This window comes from Pteronotus mesoamericanus, unplaced genomic scaffold (genome assembly GCF_021234165.1).
Source record: "Pteronotus mesoamericanus isolate MK-2021 breed Mesoamerican mustached bat unplaced genomic scaffold, CSHL_Meso_final contig_130, whole genome shotgun sequence".
Taxonomy (NCBI): domain Eukaryota; kingdom Metazoa; phylum Chordata; class Mammalia; order Chiroptera; family Mormoopidae; genus Pteronotus; species Pteronotus mesoamericanus.
In genome coordinates, this window is record NW_026555060.1 from 26,443,356 (window position 1) to 26,460,392 (window position 17,037).

General features: G+C 40.8%; 1 protein-coding gene across 7 annotated transcripts in view; it reads right to left on the bottom strand.

Annotated features, from left to right (window-relative positions):
* Positions 1-361: 361 nt before the first annotated feature.
* Positions 362-17,037, bottom strand: part of CELF2 (CUGBP Elav-like family member 2) — a 496,281-nt gene continuing 479,605 nt past the window's right edge. For 4 of the 7 annotated variants that reach the window (XM_054593851.1, XM_054593841.1, XM_054593814.1 and 1 more), the window contains 3 exons: positions 12,103-12,300; positions 7,969-8,112; positions 362-4,775 (listed from right to left, as the gene is read on the bottom strand). In XM_054593851.1, coding sequence (XP_054449826.1) covers positions 4,648-4,775; positions 7,969-8,112; positions 12,103-12,300 — 470 coding nt within the window. In that variant the 3' untranslated portion in view covers positions 362-4,647. The remainder of the gene's footprint in view (positions 4,776-7,968; positions 8,113-12,102; positions 12,301-17,037) is intronic. The other 3 variants (XM_054593832.1, XM_054593823.1, XM_054593805.1) reach the window with 2 other exon arrangements.

Consider the following 17,037-nt stretch of genomic DNA (forward strand, 5'->3'; position numbering starts at 1 on the left):
TTTTTTTAAAATTTTATTTCTTCATGTTAATTAGCACTTAAGATAATAATAAAAACAAACAGTAAAATGAGTCCAGAGTAGCACAAGCCAAAGAACTAGAACCCCTATGGTGAAAGAAAGATGAACTTGTTCCGCCTTGAGGACTGTCATTTTATCACAATTCTCTAATTTAGTTTAAAAATTACTATTCTCTACAGATTTAAAAAAAAAAAAGCAGTTTCCCTGTGTTTTCTCTTCCAGCACAGGCCCTCGCACCCTTGCAGCTTTTTCTTTTTGATATTAAAAGATAAAGTGACTAAAAGGACAAATTGTCTCTGAGGAGGGTTATCTTCTTAACAATGAAACATGCCCCCCCCCGCAAAAAAAAAAAAAAAACCCCAACAAAAAAACACCAAACCAAACCCCAGAAAGAATGGACTGTCCCCTTAAATATATGTCTTGGTTGCCTGCAAAATAAGAAACACTCAAATTAAAGTGTCCACCCTGAGCCTCTTGTCAACTGCACTCAGTTCCCCTGGGGGCAATGCAGTGGGTGAAAGGAAAAGGGGGCAGGAGGAGGGCAACTTTCTTCAGTGAAGAAATCAGAAGAAATTGTTTTTTGAGATCTATGTAGAGATGGGTGAATGAAGAGATTCAGAATGAAACAGTCTAAGTGATTCAAATGTTCTCTTGCATTCCTATGCATGTATCTACACACCACCATAAACGATCTGAGAGAGAGACAGGTGTGGTAACTTTTGTTTCAGCTGATTGCTGCAGGAAGTACAAAATAGCCCTCAAAGGATGAAGGAAGGCCCCAGCAGTAGTAAACACGTGTGAGGATAATACAAATCATTTCATTATAAGTGCATGTGCCATAAGAAGGGAAATTTTTTTTTTTTTTTTTGCATTATTAGAAGCTAGTCCTTTCCATCCCAGGGCTATCACATCCACATACACATTAAACCAAGTGGGAAAAGGAGGAAGTAAAGGGAGCCAGCAGTTTCAGAACTCCATTAGAGACAAAGAAGCTTCCAGGGGTTGCTTTCAGGAAGGCAGGAGTTTTTGTTGGGGCTCTACTGATGACATTGGGATTTGTCAAGACAGCAAGAGATCTGTTCACATGAAGTCAAAGTCAAAGTAATATGGCACTTCAAAAAGTGGCAGCAGGAACTGATGCAAAGTATTTGGTCATAACTTTGATAACGAACTGAGTTTTCCTTATATGGTCAGTACATGCATTGAAGGAAAAAAAAAGCTAGGGAAAGGTCTATCAGCTACCACCAGACACCTTGTTATTCAGAGGTATCCACTGGGGTCAGAGAAGTCCCCAGCACCATGGCTGATTAGAAATATTAATTAGGAGTATTTAAAAAACAAAAGCAAGAATACCTCAAAATACTACCCCATTACCAAGTCATTTAACTGGAAGGTATATAGGAATATTCTAAACTGGAACTTACTACTACATCTGATCTCAGAAGCACACAGAATCTAAGATTTATTTAGATGCTGAATCTATCAATCATTCCTCTCAGAAGGTTAATTTAATAAACTGTTTTTAAACAGAAAGAATTCCAGCAGCACATTAGAATTCTTTTTTTTTTTAAATGAACAGAAATAATCAAAAGTTAAAATGTTGTAGGGGGAAAAGCAGAGAGGGTTAAAATACATATATATTTTTACTTCAGATTTGCCTTGTGGATTTTTTTTCTTTTGGATCTCAACCAAAGGATAAAAAAGTAGTAGAGACAAAAAACAACTTAGAAAAGATATATGCATGGGGGAAAAAATCCAAATTAGGAACACTCGAAAACAAACTAAAATGATGACAGTATAAAAGTTATCAACATTCCAGATAGCTCTGGGTAGAAAGGGTTAAAAGTTCAAAACTTTCTCACCTTAGAGGTTTCCATATATTATGAAGAAAATACATTGTGAGGTTGCCATCACAGCATTGATGTGCAGAGTGGTTAAAAAAGTGAGACATGGGCACTTATACAATGTCTTACAAAAAACATCATAGAGAAATAACAAACAATAACAATTTCAGGCAACAAGACCACAGGATAGCAAGTTAACAAACTTTTTAACCTCTTTTTTTTGTTTTTTGTTTTTTAAATATTAGGGATTTATACAAAACACATAATAAAATACCCATGTTATCAAATTACTTCTCACAAGAAACACACTGAAGCTCTAGGAAGGAAGTACCTTTGGAATTTGGCACTATATATTTTCACTTTTTTTCTTTAAAAGAAAAAAAAATCACATTTTGCTGAACACAAACACATCTAAATAGTCCACAATAAGAAAAAAGAAAATGACATCAATGCTTTACAAGCCAACACAAAACTTATTCTGGAATAGATTTTTTTTTTCCCCCTCACATGAAATATTTTTTAAGCAAACAACTTTTTTTTTTTGAAATTCTTTTTTAAGTAAACCAATTCTAAACTTGTCTTATCAACAAAGAACATTAAGACCATAAGACTCATGATGAAACCACAACTTAATTCACAGAAGCACCAACGCAACACAGTTTACAGTAACCTTTCTCCTGTACATTGAAACAGTATAAAATATAGGTAATTTCATGTGCATTAAACCATGGATTGTCTAACTGTGAGTCAGTTCAGCAAAAGGTGACACAAATAGGTAGCATTTGCCCCAAAACAGGGTAAATATTTTTCTTATACTAATCTACAAAAAGTGGTTCTATATATATATCTTAATGAGAAAGTGAGCCACCTAAAATGGCCTTATCAAAAAACTTTACACTGCCTGAAAAATGTAAAAACTATTACAGACCTCTAGAGACTTAAAATCAGACAGTTTTTTTTCTCAAACTGTTTTTGGAAGTAGTCTGTTAGAAACCAACATTCTGTGTCCCTGGACACATATTGCTATTGTTACCAGTGACCGGGAAGAATGCCAATCCCTGTATAATACTTTCAAGTCTGTTTTATGAAAAGAAAAAAAAAAAGAAACATTTTGCCACAGGTTTTTTTCTATAATTAATTTTTCTAATAATAAATTTCAGTCTTGCGTGAATGCAGCAATGTTTTTCACATTGACTTCCCAGAATTCATAGCTAGATGAGGTCACATGCAAATTTCAAAGGTCAAACTAGATCAAAGGTCAGTAGGAGAACCAAATATGATGTGAGGTCAGAAAGACATCAGAAACAATGACGGGACGATGAAACTTTTTTTGAGACGCCACAGGGACATGCTAGGCAAACGGTGAACTAACGGGCATGAAGATGTCTAGGGAGAAAACAAGGGAGAGTAAAAAGTTACACAGAATCTACGCAGCAGCAACAAAATCACTCTTAAGGGTGCAGGAGAAAAACTAATGCAAATCTTAGGTCATTAGGGAGTCTACGAGCCATCCACATAATTTGCATTTCTTACAATCTTTATCCACAGCACAATGGAACCCCAAGAGAATCCATCCGGAGAGGGAGAGGGGATGGATTCCGGGTATTTTGGGGTTAGGGGCTGGCAAGGGACAGGGGAGGATCCAGTTTCAACGAATGTAACATAAGGGGAAAGTCAGACAACTGAACTGTAAACTAGATAATGGAAGTTACGAACAAAATAATCAGACAGATACAAACAACAAGAGGATAAAGCATGAAAATTTAGGCCTAGGTCCAACAGTGAAAAAAAGCCCATTCCTAGAACGATTCCTTTAGAGACTACTTCAAAAGGATCTAGCTAGCACAGAGAACTGCTCTTTAGGTACCCAATAAGTTAACAATAGGCAATAAATAACTTCCATTATTTCTGAGGCAGTAAAAATTTTGTACAAAAATAGAAATGCTTTTTTTACAAATAAAATTTACAGGCCTGTGGCTTTCTTTTTTATTTATGTATTATTTATGTATTATTTATTATTAAATTTATCTTTCAAGAAACATCAAGTATTTTCATTCATTTTTATTTTATTTTTAAACCCTGTAGCTTTAAGAAACAGATCTCTAAATCTTTTTTTACATTAATCCTTTCTAAGAACTAAAATAAAATATAACAAAATAGACAACCAGTGTAATAACCTGACCAATAGATGTCATGTTTCTTTGAACCCTAAAATAAAATCCTACTTATTAAAACAAACCAAATGTAGTGGAAAGACGTTTGTATTGTTTTAAGTGCTTCTCCTGGCTTTTCTCTTGCTCTAGGCCACCACCTTGACCTCTAAACAGCTGGTGCCCTCCTAGGGGTAAACAGGACAGGAGGGGTGAATTCTCCAGGCAGTGCTCTCAGGGCACCAGGGGGGTCTCTGAGTTAGAATTGCACATTAGCCTTTGTTTGCCTTTTAAATTGTCAAGATGTCATTTATTTGCGTATGTTTTCCTTTAAAAAAGCAAAAAACAAAAAAACAGAAAAGGTAAAAGGAGATTCAAATCGCAAAACAAAGGAGAATACAGTGGCACGACTGGAGGAGTTTACTCGATAGAAACAAGGTAGCCCAAGTTTTAAATATGGCGAACTAGGTGAGGGGTGGGAAGGGGAAATGGAGGCCTTATTGTAAAAATAACCGTCTCTCTTGGTAAAAGTTGGCAATGTGGTCCTCCTCTGCCTTTCCTGTTGAGAACAGGCTGGCTCGTGGGACTTACCCTAAGAAAGCTAAAACAAGAGCAGGGAGCCTCTGGGGTTAGGATCAGTAAGGTTTGCTGTCGTTTTTGGAGCGCTTCAGCTGGACCTTCAAGCGTTTCATGCCAATCTGAAAGCCATTCATAGCCTGGATAGCAGCTTGTGCAGACACTGGATTGTCGTAGCTAACAAAACCTGGAAAACAGAAAGGGAAGGAAGGCGGGAATCATGATGGAGAGGCAGTGGATAGAGAAGGGAAGCCAGGGCTCCCCGGATGGGTAACTGCAAATGGTGAGTAATATGTGCTGATCGCACGGACAAACGGCACGTTTTAGGGGCAACGCTGCAGATGTCCACTGAGAAGCAGTGAAAGGCTAGCTGGACAGGTAATTGGGTTTGATAAGAAAACTCTTTTGCAGAAAGCTAAAATCTCCAACTCAGTTGTTTGAGTAAATTTAGTCTCTTTGCTTACTGATTTCAGTCAAATCCACTTGTGTTTAAAGTCCCTCAGAATCTTTCTGCAAGAATCCCAGATGCATGAGTAAGTGCTGCTCAGAGAAGTGGTGGATAAATACGCAGCGCTGAAAGGGCCCCCAGAGGCTCTTGTGCCCCAACCAGATCGACCTTGAAAGGCAGGATAATTAAGGAGAGGGCTGGCTGACAGGATGCGCTGCCAGAGACCCCCACCGCCTTTCATTCCAGCTCATCTCTTCAGCAGAGCCCACAGTTGTTTGGCACTAGGAAGGGGTCAGTGAATTAACTTTAGAATAATTTATACTTGATTTTTAACATTTTAGAGTTACTACTGTGAGGCACCTAGGGATGCAAGGGAAATGCTGGGCCTTCTTCCTTATCCCAACTTCCATTTTCAAAGCTCCACTGAATTCAACAGGATGGAACTTGCTACTGTTGTAGTCCCAAGAGTCTTGGGGAGTATATAGTCTAAACAGCTCAGGGCTTAACCGCCATCCTAAGAGTTCCCAGTATTCTTCTCTATTCCAACACTCACCACCAAAAAAGACAGGGAGGGCATGCTTTTGAAAAAGAACTGATAATGCTCTGCAAAGACCAAGAAACGGAATTCTGATCATATATTTTGTTCTAACACCAGGGAGTGAGACGGAGCAGGAGGTGGTGGTGCCTATACAATGCTGATGCAAAAGTGTTGAGCTTGTATATTCCCTACTTTTGGTAGTGAAAAGAAGCTATTATACTAATTGCATTTCAGTTCTGAACATCAGCTGTTCAGAAGGTTCTATATTAAGCTTCTCTCTATACGTACTATTAAAGTTTAAAGAGAAAATTCTGTTACAAACTAGAGGAAGAAGAAAAGGACATAAATATACCTTTAGCAGAGTTCTCAGCTAATAAATATGAGTATATGGTAGAAAGTTTCTCATAGGGAGGCTGTATTGCAAAACCATGGTTTATGTTTTTTGAAATCTAATTCTCAATAAATGTGATCTTGAATCTAAAATATTTGCTCAGACTTTATCCTTTCCCTGTGGGTTTTCATCCAGAAGTAGCAAGATGATTAAAGAATGGAAGTGGGTTAAGAGTGCAATGGATTACAAAACCTGGCCAAGAGGTTAGAACAAAAGAATGGGGTTATCACCCTATGACCCGCGAACCTGGGCCCGGCAAGGAATTAAACTGGCTTACTGAGAAACCTGGGCATGGGATGCTCTGGCTTTTATAAAAATTGAAAACACTGTCCATTAAACTAAATTGTCCGATGATACTCATAGCTATAACTTGCATTATTATGAATACATTGGTTAAGTAGCTTGTGGGCTGATATGAGCTCTTTTAAAAGCAATAAATTCTTTCTGAAAATCCAACCATGAAGCTCAATCCTTTTCCAATCTCCAGATAAGCCTAGGACATTGTTTGGCAATGGGGAATATAAAAGTCTGGCTCAAAACCTTTGCAGGGAAGCTCCCCAAGGTAAGCTCATACTGAAACACACACACCTTACGTAACAACTAACTCCATTTTGCTCTCTTCTGAACCATTACATGGGGGGTTGATGGACTCACTGCAGCAGCAGCAATAGTGTAATGGGTTCAGGCCGACAGCCTTTCCACTTGGGTAAAAGCAGTGACTTAAATGGTTGACACACTAATTCCCCTAACAACAGAAGCACAGACTTTCCTGGGCAGTAGCACAGAAACTAGACAGACGTTATGATAATGAAGTTTAGAAGCCAGAAAACATCCCGGCTGCCCATTACCAGTCAGCCAGATACCAAGTTTGAGTTTTTGGCTGAGAACCACCCTACCTTTGATGATTTCCTTCTTAACATACAATTCTATTTGCATTTCCTCTGGCCCATATGTATTCTACTTTATTTTGTTTTATGCTATTTGTAATACCTACTATCAACATAAATTAGTAAATTGGAGGGGTGATTCAAGCAAATGTTCTTTCTCAAACTGGGCCAGAACTTGTCAAGTGAGTAATATATACTCTGAACATTCTGCCTCTAAACTACTCTGGGGAACAAACAATAATGAATGCTCTCCTCTTGGTGTAAAACATTAGTGCATGCAATGAGCCTGCCTTCCTCTCTGGGAGTAGAAAAATACCTAGGGAGGCAAAGCCTGGGAAGCTTGAGGAAGGAGGGCATGACAGCTGGGGCCACTGAGGAGCTGGGTTTCCCATGTTCTCAGAAAACCCGCCCCTCGGCGCTCTGCAGCCGCTCAGGCAGTCCCCGCAGGTGCTGTCGGCCCAACTCCTGGCTCCTGAATCCCGACACGATGCGGAACTTTATGTGACCATGAGCTACGTTAACCAGCCACCCCTGTGCTCCTGCAGCTGCAATGTGGTGGGTGGGCGGCCCTCTCCTCTACTGGGAAGATGTGCTCAGTGTATCGAGAGGAACAGTAGGCCCCCGTACAGTGCATCACCCACGTCCATAGTGGCTCAGTCACACTGAGCCTGGCAGGGTGAGGAATTAGTGGTAAGGTGGTTGTTGTGCCGCTCTGTATCAGGACAGTCAAAGCTACAGTTCATTAACTGTATTCCCATCTGGTAGAGTTTGTGGTTTAATCTATGAGATTTAAAGGAACTACTGTTTCCCTACAGCGACTGAGTAGTAGACATATGTAGTAAGACATGTCCATAATACAGTATACAACATTACCAAATGTATGGGCATTTCGTTTAGTTTCCCACATCCTTCCTTTTTCTGTCTTTTTTTTTTTTTCTTTTGATTAAACAACTTTGCTCAGTCTGCTTATATGGATCCAGAGAACCAGGAAACACCTTTGCACAAGGAAGGCCCTATCCTGACTTCTAAAGTATTTGCTATTTATGTCTTCCTTCCCACAGACTCCTCTCATTTGGGGATGTGCTGCAATATTCTAGCTTGGTTTCTTTTGCATACCAAAACACTTGCTCAGATTGGTCTGTTTGTCAATGAAGACTTTAGCAGAGATAACATTTCCAAAAGGCATGAACATCTGCAGAATGTCCTGGTCTCCAAACTCCTGTGGAAGGTGGTAAATAAAGAGGTTTGCACCCTCTGGACCTAAAGAGGAAACAAAAATCAGAGTAAGGTATTCTTCGCTTCTTAGTTTCCAAAGCCTCTTCTTAGGAATGCTTTAACAACAGATAGGCCAAAAAGCATTTGCCTTTCCCTCATACTGACAGAGGACAAAAGGATAAAATGTCATGTGCCAATGTGTCTTTTAGGAAAGCAAACATGCCTTGGGTTTTCATCATTTCCTCAGAAACGCTGGTTAAGAATGGCTTCCTGTTCACTGATAATCTTTTGTGGGTCACGTCCGCTCCCTGCACCAGAGCAGTATTTCAAGCTTTTCATGGGTGGCGGTCATAGGATAGGTGGGGGAGGAGAACACAGGCACAGGTTTGGCCTGGATGGTCATGTTTTGCAGAACATATGTAGTGTCTCTCAGAGGAGTGTCCTGTGCATTCTAAGTAAATTGTAGCAATTGAGAATAATGGATGTAACAGTAATGCTGCTTGGATTTCTCAATCATTTACTTAATTATCCATTCAGTTTTGTTTTGCCAAATCTCTTAACACACAGTCTAATAATCATCTTTATTAGAAATGACTGGCAATGAGTCAAGGAAGGGAAAAATAGGTAGGTAGAGTTTTACAACTGTAATAGGAATTATACCACTGGGGATTAGCCTTGGAAATGAAGGCATGAGATGCAGCAGCTAGTCAAAGATGAAGCTAGGCCAGGCTCTTTACTGTTACCCATCGTTTTTTAGAAATACAAGAAACAAGGGCAGAGTGAGGAAGATCTGTGCTATGCTGGCTAGAGAGGTAAGTTCTCTTAAGTTCCTTTCCATTTCATTCTCCCTCCTCTGGCCACCTGCACAAGAACTACCTGACAGTTAAAAGCGGCAAAAATGGGGAAAGGTGGGAATCCAAATGACCTGATGGAAGGTAATCATCTTTTAACATAAAACAGGCAAGGATGCTTTTCAGGTCAAAGGGTGCTGGGACTAGTTGCACATTCTTTCCCAGATGGTTCTGGTGAGGCCCAAGAACGGGATGCCTCTGGGCATGGTATTTGGGAGGGAAGGGAGCTCATAAAATTGGTGAAGTAACCTTTGCAGCTGACACATGGAACCTTAACTGGCATTCACAGGAGGAGCCAGGACTGGCAACCCTACTGGGAAGCCCCAGGGCATGAGCTGCAGTGGGTGGGAGCCCATGGGAATGGGTCAAAGAGAAAAATAAATGGGGTAAAAATAACTTTGTACAAATAAAAGGGATCTTAGTAAAGAAAAGTCACACCAGTTTCTTCCTACAAAGAAAAAAATCATTCACTGTTCTAACGAGTGGGGCTTTTCACAAGGAAAACTTTTTGAGGCAAATTTCTGAAGCCAGAGGCATCCAGACTGCTCTACGTTTGGACAACTGTATCCCTGCCAGATAGAGGGACCAAGAAAATATGAAGACAGGAAAACCCAGGGAGGCTTTGTCCTCTTAGCCATCATTTTTCCAGGAAAAATGCCACCATCTCCTACTACAGACCCCTCCATTTTTCTATCCTATCACTAACAAATAGTTTGAATTTTGCAAACCACCAACACTGTTAACACTCAAATGAAAAAATGTTGACATGGAAAACCTCCCTTGTATGCAAGGCAGGTAGCTACTGCCACAGATGCCAATGGTAAAAAGTAAAAATCGTTTGAAGAGTTCCACCTATCCGCCTCACCTTTCCCTTTAAAAGCTGGCTGACAAATCACACATTCCTCAGATTTCTCTTAGAACACATTATTTTAACCTGTTAGAATTCTGCTATATTGTTGGTCTCAGCTGGCTGGTATTCATATTTTGTATTTCTAATACAGCACTTGATGTAGCATAAAGCACTGGAGTGTCTGTATCAGATCGCCAGCTTTCTGTTTGGTGATGGAGGCTCTTCCTACTTGTGGGTGTGACTTGTCTACTCCAAACATGGGGAGGTGGGAAGGTGTGAAAGAGGCCAGAGGGTATTTAGGCAGGCAAGATGCTGGATTTTCCTGGATTTAGATCAGTAGGGATGTTATAATCCTTCAGAAGATTTAAAACCATATGCTTTACAAAGCCAGGCTGGCTCATGCTCCTGTGGGATAATACACCCCAGGGTACACGATGAAATACATCATGTTGACTTTCAACTCTCTTGACTAAAGGACAGAACTATGTAGTGGCAAATCTAAAAATCTACTTGATACAAGTCATTATGAAAATTTTATGAGATTTTTATCTTTCCCAGTATAACTTGCCTTTTACATTATTTTAGTTAAACTAATATTAAGATGGTTTACAGTGCTTGAGCTCATGTTAACTGGATGAGAAGAAGGTACGAGAAAGGGAGATACAATTAAGAACAACAACAACAAAAAAACCACCATCAACAATCAAAAGAACCCTACACCATGCTACTGGTAGGCTTCATACCTAAACATACATAATCTGGAGTTGGTAATTGTCATTTTGAACTGTAACATATTAATCCAAGAAGGTTAATCACTGGGCAAGCAATCCTGAAAACTCAAGGCAGGGACTAAATTTAGGGCAGTGAGCTGGAGTAAAGCAGCTGGGGAAAATGCTGTTTCAAGACCCAGACTCTATCCTTAAACCACTAAATTTTGAGTCATCTGGTGACATTTTCCCAGCAACACAGGCTCTACAGTTTGCTGTGAGGTGCTGCTGGATAATGGAGAGGGTAGTGAAACCCCAAGTAGGGGAACTGGCTCTTATGTTCTCTTCTGGGAACCTCGTCATCTTACAGGACCCTCCTGCTGCCCTTACGTGTCATCATTATAGTCTGCAGACAAAAGGGACCTCAAAACAGGCTTTTGTGAAGTTGTGTATTTACGACATTGCATCGCCACACGCCTGGGGGAACAGTTGTCTGAACAGTTGTGTTTAAAAAAAAAACAACCTCCAACAGTCACAACCAAGAGTAAAGAGAAAGTTGAAATAATGAAAAGTAACTTAAATTTTCACATATCTTTTATTTTAAATAATTTCTGATATTTATAAACAGGAAAAAAACCTTTCCTTTTTTTAAACACAAGTATCTTTAAAGCTGTGTCCCCTTTAAAATTCACAACTTTGTAATGTAAAAACTATCCTATTTCTTCATAGAATGCCACATTTAAAGTATTTAGACAAAAACAGTTTGGAATTCTGGGGTGAAGGGAAAGAAATTAAATAAAATTCTTTAACAGTACTTCCTCATTCTAGCTTCTTATCCCATATTCTTAACAAGTCAGAAAGAGAATAAAAACAATGTTGAAGATTCTGCTTTCAAAAAACTTCAGTTAAGGAAGAAGCCAAAAGGAAGAAAGAAAAAGAGACAAACTCTTTCTATTTTGACTAGCTCATTAACTATTTTATAATTAGCCTTAATTTATTCTGAACTTTAACTTCCTGACACTCATTTTGCTTTACTGGCAGAGAAGCAGTGCAATCAATCACTTATTTGCTACTCCCCAGAAGACCCCCAATTAAAGACTGAGTCACTCCTAATGGTGGATTTTATCATTAACCTGGAAACCGCCCCCTGCTAAGAGGCAGGCTGCACAGCCACAGCCACGGTATGGTGTGGACTCTGAGAAACCTGGGGCTGGCTGGACAGAGTGCTCAACCCACAAGGGACTGGATCGCTTCATCCTTCCCACTGAGGAGGAATTTCGTGTAAGGGGAGAAATAATGCTGATTTGGGGGAGGGGGTTCCTGACGATTTTTTGATGGCAGCAATTACTAAGCAATTGTGTATAAACACACGGTGGATGAGAAATCCATCTTAAGAGGTAGATGAAAAATTAAATCAAAAGATAAAAGAAATATAAGTCTGAACAGGAAAGAAGATTGAATGAAATAGTTTGATTATCAGGTTTCTTGAATGAAAAACCATGAATAGTAGAAATAAACAATTGCTTTATAGCTCAGCGTAGGTTTTATGGTAAGTAGCTCTGAAGGTGAACGTTGCCTGTCGGGCTGGCCACGCCAGGAGTGCCGGGGGGCCGAGGGCAGCACGTACCTTCCTTCTGGCTGCCCGCCGCGCTCTGCTGCTGCAGCAAGCTCTGGCTGTACAGAGTGGGCAGTGCCGCTGCCGCGTACTGCTGAATCCCTGAGTAGGCCTGGGTGAGGGCGTCCATGGTGCCCGCTGTGCCATTCGTCAAGCCCGTGGCGCCAAGTCCTCCATTCAGAGCCGCCATACCTGAGAGCATTTGAGCAACTTTACAAAAAACCCAACAATAGAGAAGAGAAACAGCACTTTTCATTAGTGCTTTCCAAAGGAAGTTAGAGAATCATTTGACACAAGTACAACAAATAGCAAGTGCATGCAGCTAGCATACCAATGAAAGCAACATGAAATTAAAATGAAACTATGCGGTCGTAACTGATAATAATGGTAAAAATACAAACAATTGCAAACCAAAACCCTCCCTGAGCAATGTAACCCTCACTTCCTAGGCCAGTGATCAACAATCACTGAGGTGCTACAGTTAGCGATCAACAATCACTGAGGTGCTACAGTTAGACAGTACATCTTCATTCCATGCAGTGTGCTACTGGCAAGTACTATGGTTATCCTTTTGAAATAAAAGCCGTCTGTTGCTTCTTAGAGCTTGGAAGCGGGTAAAAAACATTACCGCCAGACGTCTGTAACATCTGTACACTTAAATCCATTTATTGGGTTCTGTGAGGACCCAAGAGGTTGAGGTGGAAAGGATAAAATAAAACTTTCCTCTTGTAAGCTGTCTGACAAGAAAATGGCAGAGAAGACATGCTCCATATTCAGTAACCCAGTGAATCGGCAGTTCTGTTAACTGGCTTTTCTGAATAGAAGAACGTTGCCAGGACTAGGAGCTTAGGAATAGCCTTTAGCTGGTGTAGAGTTAAGGCACAGGAAAAAATGTGAACCCTTTCCCTAAATGCAGAGACTGAAGTTGTTTATTCAGTATGAAAGGCTAGACATGGAATGGCGCCATTTGTTTTCAGCAGCAAATAGGTAGATACTTAGACAGACAGACATACACACACAGGAATATTAATGAGTGCCCATGGAACTGGGTTTTTTGCCAATGAAAGAGCTCCGTGTCATGCTTTTCAGTCAAGTGAAGCTGACGCCCCTTTCTGTGAGCTGGGTCCTGGCTATTCATTGATGTGAACTGGATGATGGCCAGCATATTTTTTTGATTTTTTTCTGCTTGTATCCTGGCTGCTCTTTTGCTCTATTATGATTGTTGATTGTGTCATATTTTCCCTGAATACTAAGTTAAAACAAGCAAGACTTTATGGAGTGTTAACTTTCATATGAGCTCAGGAAATGGAAGAGGTGACATCATAATTGCCTTTCGTTCCTTTTCTGATTAAACCTTTTTCTTCTTTTTAAGGTCTGTTTCTGGGAGAACTTACTGAAAACATTAATGAAAATCTTGAAGGGATTTGGGCTATTGATCAAGGGCTATTAAACAGAAAAGATGAAAAACTGAAAAAAGTTGGTAAGAAGTCCAATGAGAATAGAGATAAGGATGCTTAGCAATTATGCCAGAATCACCTTAACACTCCTATCAGTGTTTTTCTCCTTGCCGTCCTCGGGTGGCAGAGGCGGGGAGTGTTCTCCCTTCTCCATAGTGCTTGTTATTTTGACAACTTCATCTCTTTGATTTAAAAAAAAAAACCCAACTACATACAAGATATGAATCAGACCACTGCTTTACAGTAGAGGACTCTCATAGTGTCTCAGGTCTGGTATTCTTCCTAGGGGGCTTGCGGAGACAGAACTGGGCCCTGGGGGATGTTACCAAGCACTGACGGATGCCGGGGGCAGGTGGAGTGGCAAGGAGCACCTGAAGGACAGGAGAATGGAACGAGCCTACCGAGAAAGGGAATCGAGCACACCCAGAAGTACAAAGTTAAAAAGGGGTTAGCCAGCAGAGGTCCTGCTGACTCCGCTTTAAGTTTCTTACAGAGACTAGACTCCTTCATAGTAAGTTTTTTTGGTCAGTCAAGTAAGTGCTGTTAAAGAGCTTGGATAGTTTGTCCTCCTAATCAAACGGTCCCTCAGACAATGACTAACCACATTTACCTCACTGCTTCTTTTCTTCTCTATCCCCATTATTCTATACAACTGCTGAAGGGGTGGGGAGTACCTTCTCTTTTCCTCTTTTGGTCTTATTTCATCCTCACCTCCCACTATTTGTGTGAGTGCAAAGAAACATCGGTGTTTCTTTTCTGAGAGAGGTGAGAAGGTTGTAAAATAACTTGGGAAGAGCTGAGCACAGCTGATAAGTGCTGCTGCTTTCATTTTTGTCAGGCTGTTAATAGGTGCTAGCGATACGGATGGTCATGTCATGGGCTCGGCCCCCTGGAAATTCAGGTTTCTGTGTGGGAAGAAATTCTAGGAGGAAAGTTGAGCCGTGACTTGCCACTCTACTTATGTGGAGTGTATGGTTCCGGGTGAGCACTGTGGCCTATAGAGCTACGTGGAACACAGCGGCCTGACAAAAGGGCTGGAGACAGAAGCTCCACTTACAAAGAATGTCTCTGAATTCCCCTGACAGCAATGGGATGGTTGGAGGCACTACCTGTGCAGGGCCTCGGAGCTTTCGTGCCCTCCGGGTGAGGCTGCGTAGGAGAGCCGTCCTGTGCTGTGCAGCCTCTGCGACCGGCTTCTCCAGAGGGCTCACACACAGGTGGTATTTAATTGCCACAGTCTCTGGTGGCCCTGACTCCCTTCCCCTCTGGGACATGCCCTTTTTCCTGTCCAGCATAGGTCAACAATCTTCTCTCTCCTTTGCCCTCCCCCGCTTTTTTTTTCCCCTTTTGAAACACAGAAGCAGAGTGAACTTCCTGCTCCTGAAAGATTGGATAGATGTTTTGGGATTAGAGTCCTCTGTGGCTTGCAGCTCCAGCCAGTGACATTTCAGCCACCTCCTCACACTTGTCCCACTTACACTTCACAGTGGTTTGCTCTGTTTTTGAACTCTATCTCAGGGCAAATCTGCTTTCCGAAGGGTTCTGCGCGCCATCAGCTGATTCCACGTGTGAAAGGGAGTCATGCCGGCCTTACCTGCCGGGGGTGGGGAGGGAGGGGGTAGAGGCGGCACCAAGTAAAAGGGGAGCACTGCTCAGGGCCTCTCCAGCCCACAGCTTTCCTCAATGGTATAACCATGGTATAACCATCCTTTTAAACAAAAAATAGGGATAAAAATTCTAATACGTACCAGTGCATTAAGAATATTTAAAACCAAAACTATCCTGGAAGTTCTGGTATATTTGCCAAAAGCCAAGGCAGAATAGGGAACTGATTATCTGGGAGAATCTGAAGGACCATCAAGGGAAGATTTCAACCTCTGAGAGTTATTCCTGCGGATTAACTAATGTTATTCCGTATTAAATAATCATATCAGAGATAACACGTCAATTCAGCTGCTGGCACCTGATTATATCTAAAAACTTTGCACAATGGAAAACAGGTTTGAAGACGGTTAAGTTGAATAAAATTGCTTTTCCCCTTAAAACAACAGGGCTTTTCTTTCAAAAGGCCAAATGGATTGGTCATTTCACCCCCTCTAATTGAGGTTCCCGTGAAAGCCATTTGGACGTGGAAGGCCAGGATAAAGTGACAGGTGTGGCCAACCACCATGAGTGAAGGTCCTTGCAAATGGTCTGTCAATAAAGTTAGTGTGCATCTTGACTACTTAAGTACCTTAAACTTAATTGCTCTCCAAAGGTTCTCATCTGATGGAGACCCAAGGAACTGTGAGATTACTGAGTAGATCTGTGAAAATGACACGGAAGAACACCCCCCATAGGTATGAGCATGAAAAACTTTTGTGGCCACTATGAAGGTGGTACTGAAATGGAGAGTCAGAGGCCAGGCACCATAAGCAAACGACAGTTGTTTTCAAGCCACTCTGCTAACTTTTCTACCAAATAAAAATAGAGCAAAAGTGAAGCACATATTAACGTGTTCACACAGATCTGAAATCGGTTTACTGAGATAACTTCCCCTGGTGCAGGTAAAGCATATCCTTCTAAGCTGCAAGCTCACAATGAGAACTTAAGTAGAAAATGTCTACTTAAGTAGACAGTAGAACCAGGGTAGGTGAGTAAGAATAGTACAATTACTGACATTCATGTATGCCTGTGTTAATTACACAGCTCACAAGTGTGCGTGAAGTTGTGCTTATGTATGTATCTAAGTACATATATCTTTGTATATTCCAATGATACAGATTAAAACAGTCATTTCACTCTGCAACTGGAGTGACAAGCCACAATAATATGCCCAAAGTATCATTTCTTTTCTGTCCTTTACAAAAAATATTTTTACTCACTAGGCATTTGTGGCTGGTTATATTTGGACCATCATAATTTTATGCACTATATGGGTAAGTCATTTAAACAAGGAAAATTGCATTTAAACATACAAAATAAGATACAGACTCTTGGGTGGACATATCCGCAAAAAATATTTTCATCTTAGTTCAGATATGAGTATCAAAAACATCCCTGAAGAACTGTCAAATAATCTGTGAGCGAAAGCCCTGTGAGTCACCCACATTCCTTCTGATGTGGACAATTTCTGCTTTTAGCTTTAGTCTACTGTACTATTTTTTTTTTATCCCCTCCATTCATGAATGTGTGAAGGAAGGAAAAGGAGATCAAATTCAGTTAAATATAGCTAATTGTCAACTAATCAAAACTTCATTTAGGGAGCGGGGAGGGAAGAGGGTAAACGGTACACTGAGTTGGGAGTTAACTGTGGATTCCATCTACCTATTTTATTCTTGTCTCCTCTGTCCACAGAAAGGAGATGGCTCTATACAGTAAGCCAGGAAACTCTCCTTATGGCAGCAAGTAGTCGTTCCTGCGATGCAGAGGGGCAGGAAAGAGCAATGATATGGAAGCTGAGGCCAGCTACCTTAGGAGCGGCCTCTGTCTAGGGGACGGTTTCTTGACC